Genomic DNA, 15,944 nt, shown 5'->3' on the forward strand with positions numbered 1-15,944 from the left:
TCCCCTAGAGGCCTGGCCTCGCTCCCCACCCTGCACCCCACTCCAATTACCCGCTCTTAAGGGAGCGCCTGGAAGTTGTGGCTATTTAAGGTAGCCCCAGCCCCTCTTGGTAAGGGTAATTGGGCCATAATTTGTTTTCGGTGTCAAGATGGCGTCAAAGATAAGACAAAAATCTCCTGGTTTGGGGGCTAAAGAGACAGGAGAAATCCTGACCCAGGGCCGACCTCGGAGGAATGGCCACAAGCCCCAGTGAGTAACATGGCAGTTGAAAGATTTACTGCCAGGGGAGCTTTTTGATCCTCTCCCAACACTTGGAGCCTCTGAGCCCAGTTGCCGGCTCCCAAGCCAGACTGTCTCCTGAGCCTACTGCTCAGGTGGGAAGGTGATCTGGCCAACAGAGGCCCCCCTCAGCTGCAAATTTCATGACACGCAATAGTTCTCCCTCACATCTCCATGCTTCTGAAGTCATGTGATTCCCATCTAAAGAGAAGTTGCATTTCCAACCCATAGCTGTAGAAATGATGTCCAAGCATGGGAAGACTCTGGAGCCGCAAGGTAGATGAAGGCTCCAATTTTACTTTCTTTCTTTTACTTTTAAAACAAAAACAAACTCTCTGTTTTCTCACCCCTATGGCTGTCTCTGCTGGAGTTTGCTAACACTGAGCTCTGCCCAGGGTGTATTTCTCCATGCTGCTGCCTGTGCTGGGAGAAGACTAAGAGCACTGGTCCCTGGGCTAACCTTCCCAAGACCATCCTTTATAAAGAATGGACAAATTCACCATCAGCCCCATGTCCCTAGCTCTCCAAAGCCAATCTTTATCATTCCACTTCATGAAGTTCTTTTCCCTAGTGACAGGTGTTGGGAGAAGTGAATATTTACTCGTCTCACAAGACTCATGGGCTTAGTGTAGGGTTAGCAAAGGTGCTGACCATGGCTTTCTGCGGAACGACCCATCCTTGTCCTGCTCAGTGGTGGAACAATCCCATTAGCAAGCATCTTCTCTGGCAGTGACAACACTTCGCTGCCCATTTCCAGCCGATCTCCCACAGCTCAGCAGAGCCCTCAGGTGAAGCTGGATGGTGTGGGCTGGCACAGCAGCTCACATATGTCCCACATAGCAGCTGGATTTCAGGTCCAGGATGGAAGCTGGCTGGCCGCTGGGGCTATGTGGTGGAAGATCAGTGTCGTACAGTTCGGCAGGAGGAGAAACCAGCCAGGCACTTTGCTGAGCAGGACTCTGTGCCATCTGCACAGCTGTGTGATGCCGGACAAGCTCCATCTCTAGGAGCCTGCAGCTCAGAGGAACCAAGGAGCCAGGCGGACCTGCTCGAGCACAAGCAGGAAGCACAGGCTGGGAGGAGAATATTTACTGGTGAGAGAAGAGCGAGACAGGCAGTTACTCAAGAGGCTTGAGCTGAGGGACTGCAAGGCGAGAGCACATGCTTGGAGCCTCACTGATCCCTTGTGATGGATCCTCAAGGTGGGGAAGGTCCCCGCTTGAGAAGTTTCTTTTCTCCCTGCTTGTTCTTTTGCATGAGGAATTCAAGTTCTGACCACCCTGAAAGACTTTACAGTAACCAGAGAAGTAGAATTTATGGTGTCAATAGTGGCTGAAAGCTGAAGAATTGAGAGGAAAAGGGATTTTTTTTCCTTAGACTGCAACTACCCTGACAAAATTCTCATGGCCTGTAACTGACCCACAGGAGCAGCCGGGGTGGAACGTGGGGTCTAGTTTAATTGCCTCACCTGGGAGCTCCTTCCCAAACTGAGAAGCTGGAAGGAGTTACGAGTCTGAGGAAGTGCACAAAGCTTGAGTCAACTCCAGAACTCCCTCCTCTGCTCACCTTCACCTTTTGGCTTCCACTACTTTGGTCCTGTGTCTGATGGAGAGCAAAAGGGCAGGCTTTGCTCTAAAGTTCATCAGTTTGACTCAGATTCAAGCCTGGGCTGCTGTATTCAACAACTCACTTTACAAAGTGTCCAGGAACCAAGGCAGCTGCTTAGGGTTAAACCCATAGGAACATGGTGTAAAGAGGTGGGAAGGCCCTTGTGGAGATGCTTTGGGCAGTGCATGAAGGACTCAGAACAGAAGAGGAGCAGGGAGGAGTGGGGAGAGCAGGATCAGGAGAAGGACAAAGAATAGGCTGGCGAGAGAAAGCAGCTCCACAGCACTGTAGTTTATTCTAGTCTAATCAGAAAAACCCTGTCTGTACCCAGTGCTGTCACTGTGCTGGTAAAGAGCCTTCAGCCTGCTTTTGATCCCCTAGAGACTCAGAGGGCTGAGGTGTCAAGGACAGCAGTATTGCACCATGAGGGTCAGGATTTATGGCCAGTAACAAGTGAAAATTCCAGGAAAAATTAAACAACCTGGTTCTGCTGAAAAGGTGGGTACAGGGATTCTTCCAGGGCAGGCTGGACAGGCATGAGCTGAACACATCTCCATACAGATCCTGTTCACATCTCCATACAGAGGGGCTGGATGTGGCATCTGCCTGTCCCACCCCAGCCCAACAAGGGACATCAAGCCACCAACCAGGAGATCAGATTGCTCAGGGCTACGTGCCAGACCATGGCTGCTGGTCTGTCATCTGCTAAACATGTGCAGGAGTAGGTGAAAACCCAGACACCAACCAGAGCTATGGGTGAGACAGCTCCAGGAGCACTGGATACAACCCACCACCTTCCCTTTTCTAAGGACAGACTTGCCCACACACGTGTCAAGACTGGGAAGAGACACAGATGACCCTCACACACCTCCTGGACTCTGAGCCTCCCCTCTGCTTTGCGACCACAACGTGGGTTAGTGAGCTTGCTACTGCGGTGCCCATCATTGTGCTCTCTGGTCCCAGCAGTCCATACACGTGGTAGGAGAAGCAGCATCTCAGCTACCTGACACTTCTCTCATCCTCTGTCTCACAGTCTCTGCACCCCGGTGCTCCCTGCTGAGGATGTGGCAGCAATCACGGATTACTTTCTGCAACACGTAAAGGGAACAGATCTTGGGGAAAGTTTCATAAACAATTAAAAAAAAAACATATTAGGGGACTTTGAGGTACTTAGGGGAGAAGCCAACACTGTTCGCAAGGATAAGAGATGTGAAATCGGCTCCAGCTCCTGGCAAAGTGAGATTGAGTGCTGGCAGAGCTGTGCAGTCATCCCTTATAGAATACAGGGGGAAAAAAGAAAATAAAAAAGAAAAGCAAGCCCTAAGGCTCTCTCCTGCACACTCAGTCTGCTCAACCACATCTCTAAAACATAAAACCATTAAATCCACATTTGCATTTTTCTCCAGTCCTCTGCGCTGCCCCTTCTGCTGCGGAGTGGAGAACGGGAGCCTGGTTTCCATCAACATTGTGAGGAGGCCACAGAGAATCAGACATGTTCAATTTCAATGTCCAGCTAGAAAAAAAACAAACCAAAAAACACAAACCCAAACAAACGCCCAAACCAACCATTTTTATGATCTCCACATCCCACTACAGCATAATCCTGCTTCTGGCATGTGACGAGTAGAGCCAGCTCCTACCAAGGAGGCATCTCCAGGACATGGAAATGCCTCTGGTCCCCCGGGCAGGTGCCCCGGGCTCAGGGGTGCAGTTGCAGAGCCCCACCGCCCGGGTCACTGAGCTAACACTGCCCTCGCACGGCAGCAGCGAGCGCGGAGAGGGCCATGAGGTTTTAGGTCCCTCAGACCAATCTGCTGGTTGCTTAGCTTCTCAGTGTGAATATGTTAAAAAGACTGAGCAGATTCCTCTTTGGTTTTGAGCTCGAAATAGTCTGTGGGTTTCCTGGCAGGGAGCAAAGATGAGATTAAGCAGTGTTATTTATTAGACTATACAAATAACAGATAAATTGGCAGAATTTATTTGAATGGCTGGAGTTTCCAGAATACCCTCTCATGCTCAAAACAGCACTTGCACAACAGGCTGCTGCTTACAGCCGTCCTCCTGCAGCCCTTCTGCCGTTCCTCCCTGGGCAGGACACCTTCTCACCGTGCTGGCAGAAGCAGCCACACTCATCAGTTTGGGAATGCAAATGACACGGACTTTCCCCTTCCACTGGGGCATGCTGCCCTTGTCCTCACCTGGAGACCTTTCCATGATATCTCCTAAAAAAAGCTTGATAACATGCAGGTGACGGCCTGTGAATCGATCCACACTTGCTCCTTGTTTTGTGGCGCCCACATGCGTCACCTCTGGTCTCGCCTTCTTCAAGTGAGAGCTCCCCAAGACAGGGGCAATGCTCTTGCAGCCTGTGAGCCTCGCACAGAAACATCCTGGTTCATTGCAAAGGCCTCCAGACACAGCCACAAATGCAGGCACCGAGGACACTGGGATCAGTTTCTGATGGACCAACTCGGTCTCCTCCAGCTCTTCAATATATCAAGGTCAGTCTCTAGCTAAGAGAGTATTAGACTCAAACGTTACTATCAATCACTAATTGTTTCTCACAGCAGAGTAAAGCACCGACACAATTTGCTTCAGCTCTCTAAGGTCTCTTTCCTGCAGTTCCAACTACTTTGTCACTGAAAGCCAAGACCCTATAGGGGGGACCCAGCATGTTCTGCACGTGCTGGTGGCAAGTTCTGCGTGGCTGGAGGTCGCCATACGGTAGCAACAAAAGCGCCCACCCTCCTCTCAGAGCGTGTTTTATCACTTGCCAGGAATTGAAACAACGATGAGGAGACAGGTCAGTTGATTGTAGGACAGAACCAGGGAATAAGGATACAGGAGAAGTTGTGGGATTGTTTTGGGGAGAACTATCTGTGCAAATCTTTACTGCACATCAATAATGTAATTCGACAGGGATAAATTCAGGTCATGTATTTTGAGTGTGAAGCTCTCAAAATCCTATCAGTCTCCTCTGTGAGAGCCCAAGTGTCTGAAAAGCTACACTAAAACCTCTTTCTTGGCTCAAAATCAAGGCTAAAGCGTGCCTCAGACAGTGCCAGCGGAGCCTTAGGAAATGTCATGACAGGCTTCAGGAGAGCAAGCATTCAAGAGCCAGTTTCTGGCATTGCTCGCCTCCTCTCTGCAGCAAAAAAAGTGCAACATCTTTAACTATAAGGCTGACAGTCTGGAGGAGGAGTAATGTGGGCAAAAGATACGGAATAAAGCACTAAACGGGGAAGGGTCTTGCAGGTTAACTGGTGGAGCTTTGGGATGTTACACATCAGCATTGCTCTGGAGTAGCATCCACCTGGTCAGCTTGACAGGCAGCTCTCACTCTGGACAATAGGAGCTGGAAGTCACCCATGAACCGTAGCCAAGGGTGTACTTGAGAAGGAAGAAGAAGGTGGAACTAGACATAAAGAAGATTCATTAGAAAACATAAATCAAATGAGGTGCTGCACTTGACTGACCATTCGTGATGCGGAGGAATCCCCCACCACAGAAAAGCCCAACAGCCCCCCCCCTCCCAAAATGCAAGGTCACGTGGCTCTCCAATAACCTCTGTCTTCCTTGTGAGTCGTCTTTCTGCCACATTCAAAAGCCTCCATGATGTGCATTTGTGCAACCTGCACAGGTTTGTCACAAAATACCCCACCACCTGAGTTTTCCACTTCAGGCTTGACACATCCTAGTCAGCAGTGCCGCTCTCCCCTCCGTGCCTGCAATATTTTCAGCCCTGGGGAGGTGGGTGGGAGATGACAGTGAATCAGAGAAGCCTGGCACAGAATGTCCATGCAAAGCAGAACTCCATTGGCTCTGGAGCTGAAAGTGCTAAGGGCAGAGAGGCAAACAGAAGGGAATGTAAGTCTTGTTGCTAGATAGATCATTTATTAAAGTGAAATTTGTCATTTTATCTTTGTCAGACAGTACAGAGTTAAAGTCTCATACACAGTGGAAGCAGGACATTTTCTACACCTCAGAGAAATGAGTTCTACAGTTTTTGCTATAAGTTACTAAGTTGCTTTAACAATACACAGCTATATTACAGTTAAAAATACAAGGTGTCCAAAACATTTGGCATAAGATCAGCACAACACATGGAGGCCAGAAACAGAAGAGGGAACATGTTTTTTCTCTCCCAGTAAGCCTGCTAAAGGACCCCAAGCCATTCCGCAAGTTACCTGCTATCCACCTGCCCTGCCCGTAGCTGCAGAGCAGAGAGCTGAGACTAGGACAGGGGTAAACTCAGCCCAGATAGGGCTCAGCTAAGTCAGAGGCTCCTGGAGCCTGTCAATCGACACGCAGGACAGCCACAGAGTTGCTTGCAAGGGAAGTTCAGGTTTAAGGCAGGAGCCCCGGTGCCTCTCCCCACACTTTCTTCAACCATTTGATTAATTCCAAACAGACGTGTTCACACACAAGTCAAAAACGTGAGACCGGGGATAGCTGTGAAAAATGCAAGGAGTCTCTCACATCGCAACAGTTCGTTTGCACTTTGGAAGCGGAAAATGGAAACTCCCTAACTTGGTAAGATAGACATGGCTAAAGGGTATCAGTGACAAGAGGAGTGAGGTGTCAATAACATTCCTTCACCTTTGGGACTCTACAGCCAATACTCCAGGCAGTACAAGGACTCCTTTTGTACGGGAGGCTACCTTGCATTACCCACACTTTTAAACTGTAGAGGCAAAGTGGCTCTAGTGCTCCAGGGAAGTAGAACGATCTGTGAACTTAAATAAACAGTCCCCCAGCAGACCATTTCTCTCCCTTCCAACTGCAGTTACTGCCGAAGATCTCCCATTGGTATTTACATTTGGCTCAACCAAAAGATGTAAAGTGCACGGCTCCCCTCCCTTCTCCACCCTCATAAAACATCCATTACAAGAGTTAACACAGAACAAATCTTCCTCCACGTTGCCAACTGTGGAAGCGTGATTTGTTCAGTCTCTCTGTGGGCCATGTCCTGTTCCGTCTTCTCTCGGCCATCGTGACCCGCGTGAAACCTCGCACTTACTGTGGATTATTGTGGCTCTTGTTTCCAAAGCCTCTCTTAATCCAGTTTGCAATTAAGACTAACTTTAAATGCCAGACTCGATATGTTTTGGTCAAGTCTTGCACACCAGCACATCTACTGGTTTACAACCATATCTCTAAGGAAAATTGGGATACCAGAGTACTGGGCACAAGTGGTACAAACCTGCCCGCCCCGCTTTTCTCAGGCTGAGCATCTAAAGTGCCTGGGAAAAGAAACATTAGCTTTTAATGCATTTGCTTACTTCAGGTTGATATACAGTATTTTCTGAGATGCAGAAAATTGTAAAAACCCTGCATTCTAATACAGCCTCCTTGGACATATTTGCACTTCTCAGCCATCAGACTGCCACCAACTCAAGTCTTCACATGCTTCCAACTCCCTTGAGTTGAGCTCAAGCTGGTAAGTACCAGCAACGATTTCTTCTTCTTCCCTTCAAGCGAGCAGACAGTCAGCACACAGGATGAAATCAACCCCGGAAGAGACATTTCCGTGTTATTTGGATTTCATACTAATGGCTTTGGATCTATTCAGAAGTCTAATGAAGTTAATGCAACTCTTCAGTGAGAATTGAATTAGGCTATGTAACTGAACTAGGCTATATACTGGCTGCAGGGCTTCTAAGACGATTCCTCTGCCTCAGGGTGAATGTCACCTATGCAGGCTTGTAAGAAATAAGCTTCCACTATTATAAATGGAAGATGACATCTGGTCATCCTCCACGCCCCCAAGGCTTGTGCTCCATGGTTCAAAGCTAGACAGAATTTAAGGCCCATCTGTGAAAAGCAAAATGCAAAAGGAATTAAAAAACCCCAACCTTATCATACCAGCCAAAGCGATTTGGGTCTTCCACCTTTCCAACAAGTCCCATCTAAAAGTGCTGAGAAAACATCCCACCTCATGGCTTCACAAGTGTGAGGTTCAAACACACTTACTTTGAAGTTTAAAACAAAACGCTGGAAAGTCTTTTTTTAATTGGCATGCAGCATCAGGAATCAAACACACAGAATGGTATCATACAGAACGACAATTGCATTGTTGCGTTTTCCGGTTATTAGACACTAAATGCTTTTCAAGAATCACAGGCACCCTGAACATGGATATTGCTACTGAATTGACGTGTGGTTTCAGTTTATAGCACGGGAGCCATAAAGTGGCTCACCCTTCCAACAAGACATCGGCTTCCTTTTGCTCAAGGCGTTTTGCTCTAGCTAAGTTGAGAACAAGGTAATAAGGCATTTGCAAGGGTTTATAAGGCCATGGGGTCTGACAGCCAAAGATTCTTCTGCCTCTTTGGTGTCTTGCCTCCAAGCTTTTCACCTTATAAACAACTGCTAATGGCTGGTAAACATCTCTTCATCATCACGCTTCACTAAGAATTTTGTTCAAAAAAGTACAATTGCTTTAAGAATGAAACCAATAAGGATCACATTTCACATCAGTTGACTATTTTCAAAAAGGAAAAAAAAAAAGTTTCCTAGATACCACCTCTGCACAAAAGCATTCCAGTGAATACACCTGAACAGATGGAACCTGCCACCATATTTCCTTGAAAAGAATAATTTTGCTGCTGGCTGCTAAAACACCCCAACAGTTTTATTTACTCTTAGAAATAAAACAAAATACAACAACAACAACAAAAGTAAATCCCAAACAAACTACATTTTTACAGTTTTGGTCTAGAAGTTATAATGAGGCATTACCCTCTCAACTCAGAAACTCATTTCTCCTGGCAATGTCCTCCGATTACATGAGCACTTTGAAGGTTACCATGCACTCAGAGAACATACCCTCTTAGCCATCTGTCCTGAATGAGAGAAGCCAGATCACGTTGACTGATGTGGGAATTACTCCACCCTTTCAATAGGAAAAGACCAGCGTAATTAGGAAAATTTTAAACATTCATGAAATACTGACGCAAGACATTCTCTCCTCATTCCTTGAATCTCTCTGATGTTCGATTCAAAATTGATTTTACGAACAAGGAAATGCTGCAATCATCACACTCTCCAAAACTTCATAAATGTGATGTGTACCACAACACAGTATTTCTGCCTACAACACAGGATGTGTTGAAGTTTGCTGAACATGGTTTTTAGAGTACTAGCAGACACTTCAGAGCTGCTGTGAACAGCTTGCTTTAAACTGTGACTTGATTTTTAAAGAGACCCTGGGAGAGCTTTAACAAGAGCTTCACTATGTGAACCCTTCATGCCTTACGAAACATGATGCAGTACTAAGCTGGGATCATGACCTGTGTATTTAGCTCCTCAACAAAGCTTCATCCAGTTTTGGAATATTAAAACCTGCCATTAACAAAACGCTAGCCCAAGTTTTCTACGGTTCAGTTTGTTGCTTAAGGCTTTTTGAGAATATACTCTCTATGTAGAGTCTTGGCATCTCGTAACAGAATGGAGACATCGGTTAGGTCAGCAAAGAAAGAGAGCGGTGCTTTAAATCATGAGATCCCCTGGAATAGAACTTGAGGTCACTGGAGAACAGTCAGTCACAACCAACACTTTCATGAGCTCCTTTTGCCAAAATAACCACTGTGTTATTTGTAAGGACACCTTGGCTTTAAATAACAAAAGTCAGAGCGATCTCCTCCCATGGCCCCGGTTAAAGAGCACCAGCACCACCCTCCACTCACACAGCTCTTTAAAAGCACTTGGAATGCCCGCAACAGGCAAGTGCTTCGATACTTTTTGCCCTTTGCAAAGACAGATGAAACACCTTGTGCTCCAGTCAGTTCACTGCCCCAGTTACGGTGCTGCACCGCAGCGTCAATCTGCTTTACACAACGGAAGCTGCCGAGCCCACGAATCCACACAGCAGTTTTGTGGCACCTGCTGAAGAATACCTTCAGTATAAAATTCACATCACTTGTGATCAATACCTGATCAGACACAGAGATTGAGACAGATGTCTTAACCCGCTGTTTCACCTGCCAGCACTGAGCCTTGAATACAAGTTAAATATGCATCAGTGAATGAAATGAGCATTTCTACCAACAAGATTGAACCCAGCAAGTAAGCTGTATTTGCCTTCGTACCACATTCTGAGGAAATGCAGAAGTTTTTAAATGCTTACAGGCAATTAATTAGTGACTTCTTAAATAAAAGAGATCAGAAAAGGATTGCAGAGAGTTGTTTGGCATCCATGTCTAAGGGGGGGCAGGAGGAGAAACGGCATTAAAAAAAAAAAAAATCAACTGCAGACTAGTCAAGTAGCGTTCACTGGAGTAGATTTGGTGAGCTGGAGCATTTGCAGAAGTTTGGGACCTGAAGAGCTGACTCAAGGCAAGACAGAGCGTGTATAGGTGGGGAGCAAGATTCAGACAAATTTCTGACCCGTGCACCTTGATAACGAATTTTATCTCTGCCACAATTCCAGTCCTGTGCCAAGACAAACTGCATGCTGGTTTGTGATGCAGTCTGAATTCAGTGAAAAAATTCCATCTGTGATTTGAATTGCACTGAGATGCAGATTTCCAGAAACAGTTCAAAACACCGAGTTGACAAACTCCACAGTCCTACAGGTTTACTTTGTTTCCCCATTATCCTCATTTCTTTATTCCAAAGCGACTTTGAAATGAGGGGAAGAAGTCTTCAGAAACATGCTGGGCACATGTTTTCAAATACTCCTGATAAGAACGTTTATATATTTCTGTCATCCAGACTTACTGCATTTAAAAAAAAAATTTACAATATACCTCAACAGTTTTTATACACCTAAAATGCACAATACCATCTGTTCCGTCAAGGTCTCCATTAGTCCAAGCCTTGTTAATCTTCATTCCAGTTGCTTGCTACCTTCTGATTTCTGGTCCAGCCTGCTCTTGTTGTTCTTCACCATATAGATGAAATATGCAAGTGTCTCCTTCTCATTCACAGGAATATTCCTGAAGTGACGACTGACAGTCTAGAAGGACAACACGGAAAGAGACAGAAATTCTGAAATTGAGAAGCAGAAATAATCAGCACAAGGTTTCTCCTCACTTTCCAAAAATGAGTTTATGGCCACTGAGTGTAATATCCTTTTAGTCAAACATGCACCTATTCAAACTGTCAGTCCTCATTTACCTCTGTCCCTCAGTTTACAGCTGGAATGTGCATATGAACATAGTGTAGTCTTGCTACATCAGCAGTATTTGCAGCCAACCTACAAGCGGAATTTGGAAGCCAGAACGTCCTCCTGCCAAAGCAGCATTGCCCCTCCTAAGTGACATTTCATGCCGAGGTTACTCGGAGAGCAAGATTTCCCTGCATCTCCGTACTTTAAAGGAGAATGTCAGAAATGCTGGAACACTTTGCAGGGTGAACCAGATGTAGCAAAGTTTCACAATTCAAAGGAAAACGCACTGAGTATGTTTTCACTGAAAGGAACATCAGGGAATTTGCCATGAGACGGTCAGGATTTGGTTAGGGCTACTCCTCTCTGACTCTAGCATAAGCCCTGAACCATTAGCTGCTTTTTCCTCAGAAAATGAATGCAGAAAACGTGTTGGAGCTGGATCTGATCTCCTTCTCATATGGAGGAAGCTCTTTTCTGGTACCCAACACATCTCCAGAACTCGATTTTGATGCAGGCTGAGCAATAAGTCACTCCAAGAAGATTTATGGAAGTTTGAGTTTTCCTTACGGTGGGGTGGCAGCAGGAGTCTAAGAGCCTCAGGCGGCAGTGATTCAAGCATGGGAGCTGGACGAGGATCCAGCGTAGGGTCAAAGCTGCTCAGACTTCACAGGAAATCTGGGAAGTGTGTGACAACTTTAAGTTAGGCTCCCTTTATTTTCCGCTTGCATAGTAGTTTGGTTTTTCTTTTTTTTTCCTCCCGGGCACATGATAAACTGCTTAAGTAAGTAGTCCTTCATGGCAGGAGGTAGATGAGAGACTATGAACCGGTTAGTTAGAATATGACAAGTCAGAACCACCGATGAGGACATACACCCACTCTGCTTCATTCAAAGTACTCCTACACGTACTACACTACACATTGTCTATATTCTGTATAACTATTCCCTAGCTGACTTTGAAAGACATTGTCTTGCTGTCTTTTTTGGTCTGTCGGTTTTTGTTCTTTAAAATAAAAGGAAAACAGACAGTTTTAGGCAGACAGTCATGAAAAGCCTCAGCTAACAAAATCAACCATGTTACCATACAGTTACTGCTATTTTTTTCCAAGTCTAGAGAAGAGTTTTCCCACGGAATGCCTTCAAATCAAGTCAGAAAGAGAGCAGAGCAGATGCACACCAAGCACAACTAGCTCAAATAACAAAGAGAAACAGAGAGTTCTTTCTTAACAGGTACCCCACATGGTGAGAAAGCAGCAGCAGAGGCCCTTAAGGAAAGAACCTTTTATTGACTTAATAAAGAATCGTAAGACACCAGGACAAAGGAGGGAAATAAGGAATCTGAAGTCATGGTCAGCCTTTCAAAATAAGCAATTCCAACTAGTTCAAGTGCCTGTGAGGAAAGAAAAACTGACGAGTGACGGGTGACGAGTGAGTAGTGCGCAAGTCCGAGGGTCTCAGCCGTCTTCAGCTAACGCCAGCGCCACCGGGAACTGGGCTCTGCCTCTGCTCCCTAAAGGCTGCAACTATCGACAAGGAGGGAAAGGAAGCAAGTTCCTAAAATATGCTTTCAAGAGCCAGCTTCAATGTCTTCCACGACTGTCTGTGGTGAAAGAAAGCACACAGCTTTCTCTTGGCATCAGCCCCCGAAAGCTACCGGAGAGCACAGGATACGTACTAGTGGAAGAGTCCCTACAGGCACTGGGGTGCCACGGGGGTGCACTTCAGCAGAGGAGATGAAAAGTTTTTCAGTAACAGAGATGATACTACCCTCTGTCATCACTTACTTCTGCTAGCTGAGCCTTGTTGAGTCCAGGCCTAGTCTGCAACTTATAATGCCTCTTGTAACGTCGCAGAGTGTTCACTTGGAGCTGGAACAAGTCAACCTGGAAGTGATGCAGAGAAGAGGGGATGAGCACTACCTTTAGCTTCTATTAAGCAGAAATGTGGAGTTATCTAAAAATAGCTACTTCTTCCTCAACAGGACCACTCCTTGCCTGCATTCAGAACCACGTCGGCATGCCTTACTGACAAATCTAAGTATGTTTTGTATTTGTTAATGCTAAAGGACCAAAATAGCCTCAGGGAAATAAGAAATTTTGTTCTGGTTCACATGCTGTCAACAGAATTGCTGGCCAATTTCTGCTCTCAATTACACCTCTGCAACCTTCAAGCAAAGGAGAACCTTTTGTTCCCAAAAGGTTTTAAAAGCTCACACATGAAATATCAATTTAGCAGGCACTGAATGAATGGCTTGTGACATAAAACAGAGTACACAGAGAAGAAATGAAACTCAAACACTTAAATGGGAAGCACACAGTTTAAAAGCAAGAGGCCTGGGGAGGTGGTTACAGGAAGGAAGATGAAAATCATAGGGAAAATACCATGCTTCAAAGACAAAAGGAATCTTTGCTGAAAATGGAGAGGAAAATGACATTAAAACTGACACACTGTGGAGTTCCCTGTTCAGTTCAGTGACTCGTACCCCTCAGTTTTTCGCCACCAAACACCCCACGTGCTCTACAGCACTAACATTCTAAGTGCCAGCCGGGTCTTCACCAGCTATCCTGGCAACTGGCGTACAGCCTCTGTGGGAAAGTTTTGGTGGAGAACCTTGCAGAATGGAAACATAAACAGCTACAACAAAAGGTCAGGTATCCTAAACCAACCAAACAAAAACCCCACAAAATATGCTACTGTTTCGACACCTCCACACAGGGGGCGTGTGAACACAGCTCTGCAGCCAAGACACGGCTTTGAGGCAAAACGATTCTTTTGGTGGCTTTTTTTTTCCTTTCCTCCCAGAAATAAAATGCTTTTTGTTACTTCGGGTAGCATTTCCAGCAGAGGGCTCTGCTGACATGGCCAGAACTTGGCTCCTCCGCAAATATCACCTCCGCACAACTTTTTGCAATGTCAACACTACCAGAAACATCACTACAGCAAATACAGCACACAATGGCACAGAAAAAGGGATTATTCTAGGGTTCTGTAACACAGAAAAACTTCCCCAGGCCTATTTCCTGAAATCAAAAAGATGTCACAATTATTTGAACGTAGTTTTAAAAAGTGCAAAAAATACTATATATGCATATGTCTAGAGAAGCTTAATATCCTTCAATCTCATACACAAACAGAATGACCTATTGAATGAAGAACCATATCAGAGGCTCAGTCGCCAGCAAAAATAACTTATTTTTACCTTTAAAAAAAATCAGTATCAAATACTATTTTAACAGCTGTCTGTCTGAAGGCAGTATGTATATGAAACTATGCAGTTACCTTGTCATATCCCTTTTTATAGAAACCTTGGGCAAAGAACTCATAGAGGAAAGAAGAAGAAAATTAAGGATACTACACAGCAGAAAAAAGTCTTCCTGAAAAGTGAGAATAACTACACAGCAGTTTCAGTGGAGTTGCAATTTAAGATTTAATTATTTTTCAATACAAGAAAACATCTCAGTGAAACTTCAACATGCTCAAAAAGGGTAAAGAACCCTACACCCATACAGCACCTACTAACCTCTGGGACATCTGTTTCATGCTCAGGAGAGTCACCTCCGTCATCGCTCGTCTTCCTCTTTCTTTTGTTTCGGACACTTTGAATGAAGTTCTTGTGAAAATCACAAATATACAGATGTCTCACCTAGGAATCAGAAGTGGTAAAGAAGCAATCAAAGCAGGAACTGTAGAAAGAGCATGCAACAGCAGCCACTGAGACACCGGTATTAGGGAGTGCATCCCTCACAAACAGCAGGACCGACTGCCTCATAACGATAAGGAATTTCTAATCTTAAACCCCAGGCCTGATATCACTCTCTCGAGGTAGAGATAATTCACATTACAAAGACTAAAGGCAAGGAAAATGAAGGACTCGGGCTCCAGCTGAACTTGAACCTTTACAGGTAATATAATTCTTTTTTTATAGCTGCACTCATGTATCAGCAAAAAAAAAGAGGTGGAAGTGCATCTGCTTCAAGACTTACTACCAGGCAACTACCAAGAAAAACATTATTCTGCTTCACTCTTCTGAACTTCCTGGTTTGAATAGTACAGAAGATTACTAATTCAAGCGTTTAAAAATATAGACTAAATAAAAGTAGGCTAATTACCTCAACTAAAACAAGCGAACCAAAAGTAAAAATATATCTTTCCTATAGCTTATCCTACTATGGAACCCCTTTTAACAAATATTACCCCACTAGAGTTAGCATATGGACAACAGAGTGCCACAAATTATCAAAATTACCTGGCACCTGTAAGGAAAAAATGTCTTCAGACAGTGCAGGCGTTCTATATTCAAAATCACTTTAGGCAGCCCATTTCACGCTTTCCCTTCATTTTGAGTTTATTAGTCTGATTTCCTCTTTTCGTTTCTAAAACCTTACATGTGTGAACAAAGAAATTACTATAATGCTGGAAAAACCTGCTGAGAACTACAACCAACAGAAATACTTAATTTTTTAGAAATAAAAATTGAGTCACTCCCGTGACACGATGTATTTTGGCTGCACAAAAGGGACTTAAACCAACCGGGGCAGCTGCCAGCCAGACCGACTCAAAACCTCACCTTTGGTTGGTTGGTTGGTTTTAATCTTTAAAGATCAGTTAAGAAAGAAGCACGCACGGCAGAATTCTGTTAACCAAGTCACTCCTGAGAAATTCTGTCCGTAATCCTGCTGCTCTGCTCTACCTGTTTCTCCCCTCGGCAAACGACCCGTTTCTACCCGAGCTGACAGCTGTCACTTGGTGCCATTGAGCGGGCAGCAGCAACTCGGGCTGCTCAGTGCCGAGCAGCCAGCAAGCGCCCCGTTTGGAGGCAGCACGCCTCGCCTCTGCAGGGAGACGAGAGAGTTCATTTTTAATAACGGGCTTCGCTAGGACACGTATTCTTATCAGTTAAAGGAGTAACGGCAGCGGCACCTAACCGACACGCTAACGCGTACCGC

At 45.3% G+C, this 15,944-nt stretch overlaps 1 protein-coding gene across 1 annotated transcript; it reads right to left on the minus strand.

The window, feature by feature from the left end:
* Nucleotides 1-10,717: 10,717 nt before the first annotated feature.
* Nucleotides 10,718-14,641, minus strand: SAP30L (SAP30-like; the record flags this gene model as incomplete). Its single annotated transcript, XM_009872289.1, has 3 exons — nucleotides 10,718-10,846; nucleotides 12,783-12,881; nucleotides 14,519-14,641. Coding segments are annotated over 3 exons (351 nt in total), but the record flags the coding sequence as incomplete, so codon positions are not given.
* Between the last annotated feature and the right edge of the window lie 1,303 nt (nucleotides 14,642-15,944).

This window comes from Apaloderma vittatum, unplaced genomic scaffold, assembly GCF_000703405.1.
Source record: "Apaloderma vittatum isolate BGI_N311 unplaced genomic scaffold, ASM70340v1 scaffold31276, whole genome shotgun sequence".
In the NCBI taxonomy this organism is placed as follows: Eukaryota; Metazoa; Chordata; class Aves; order Trogoniformes; family Trogonidae; genus Apaloderma; species Apaloderma vittatum.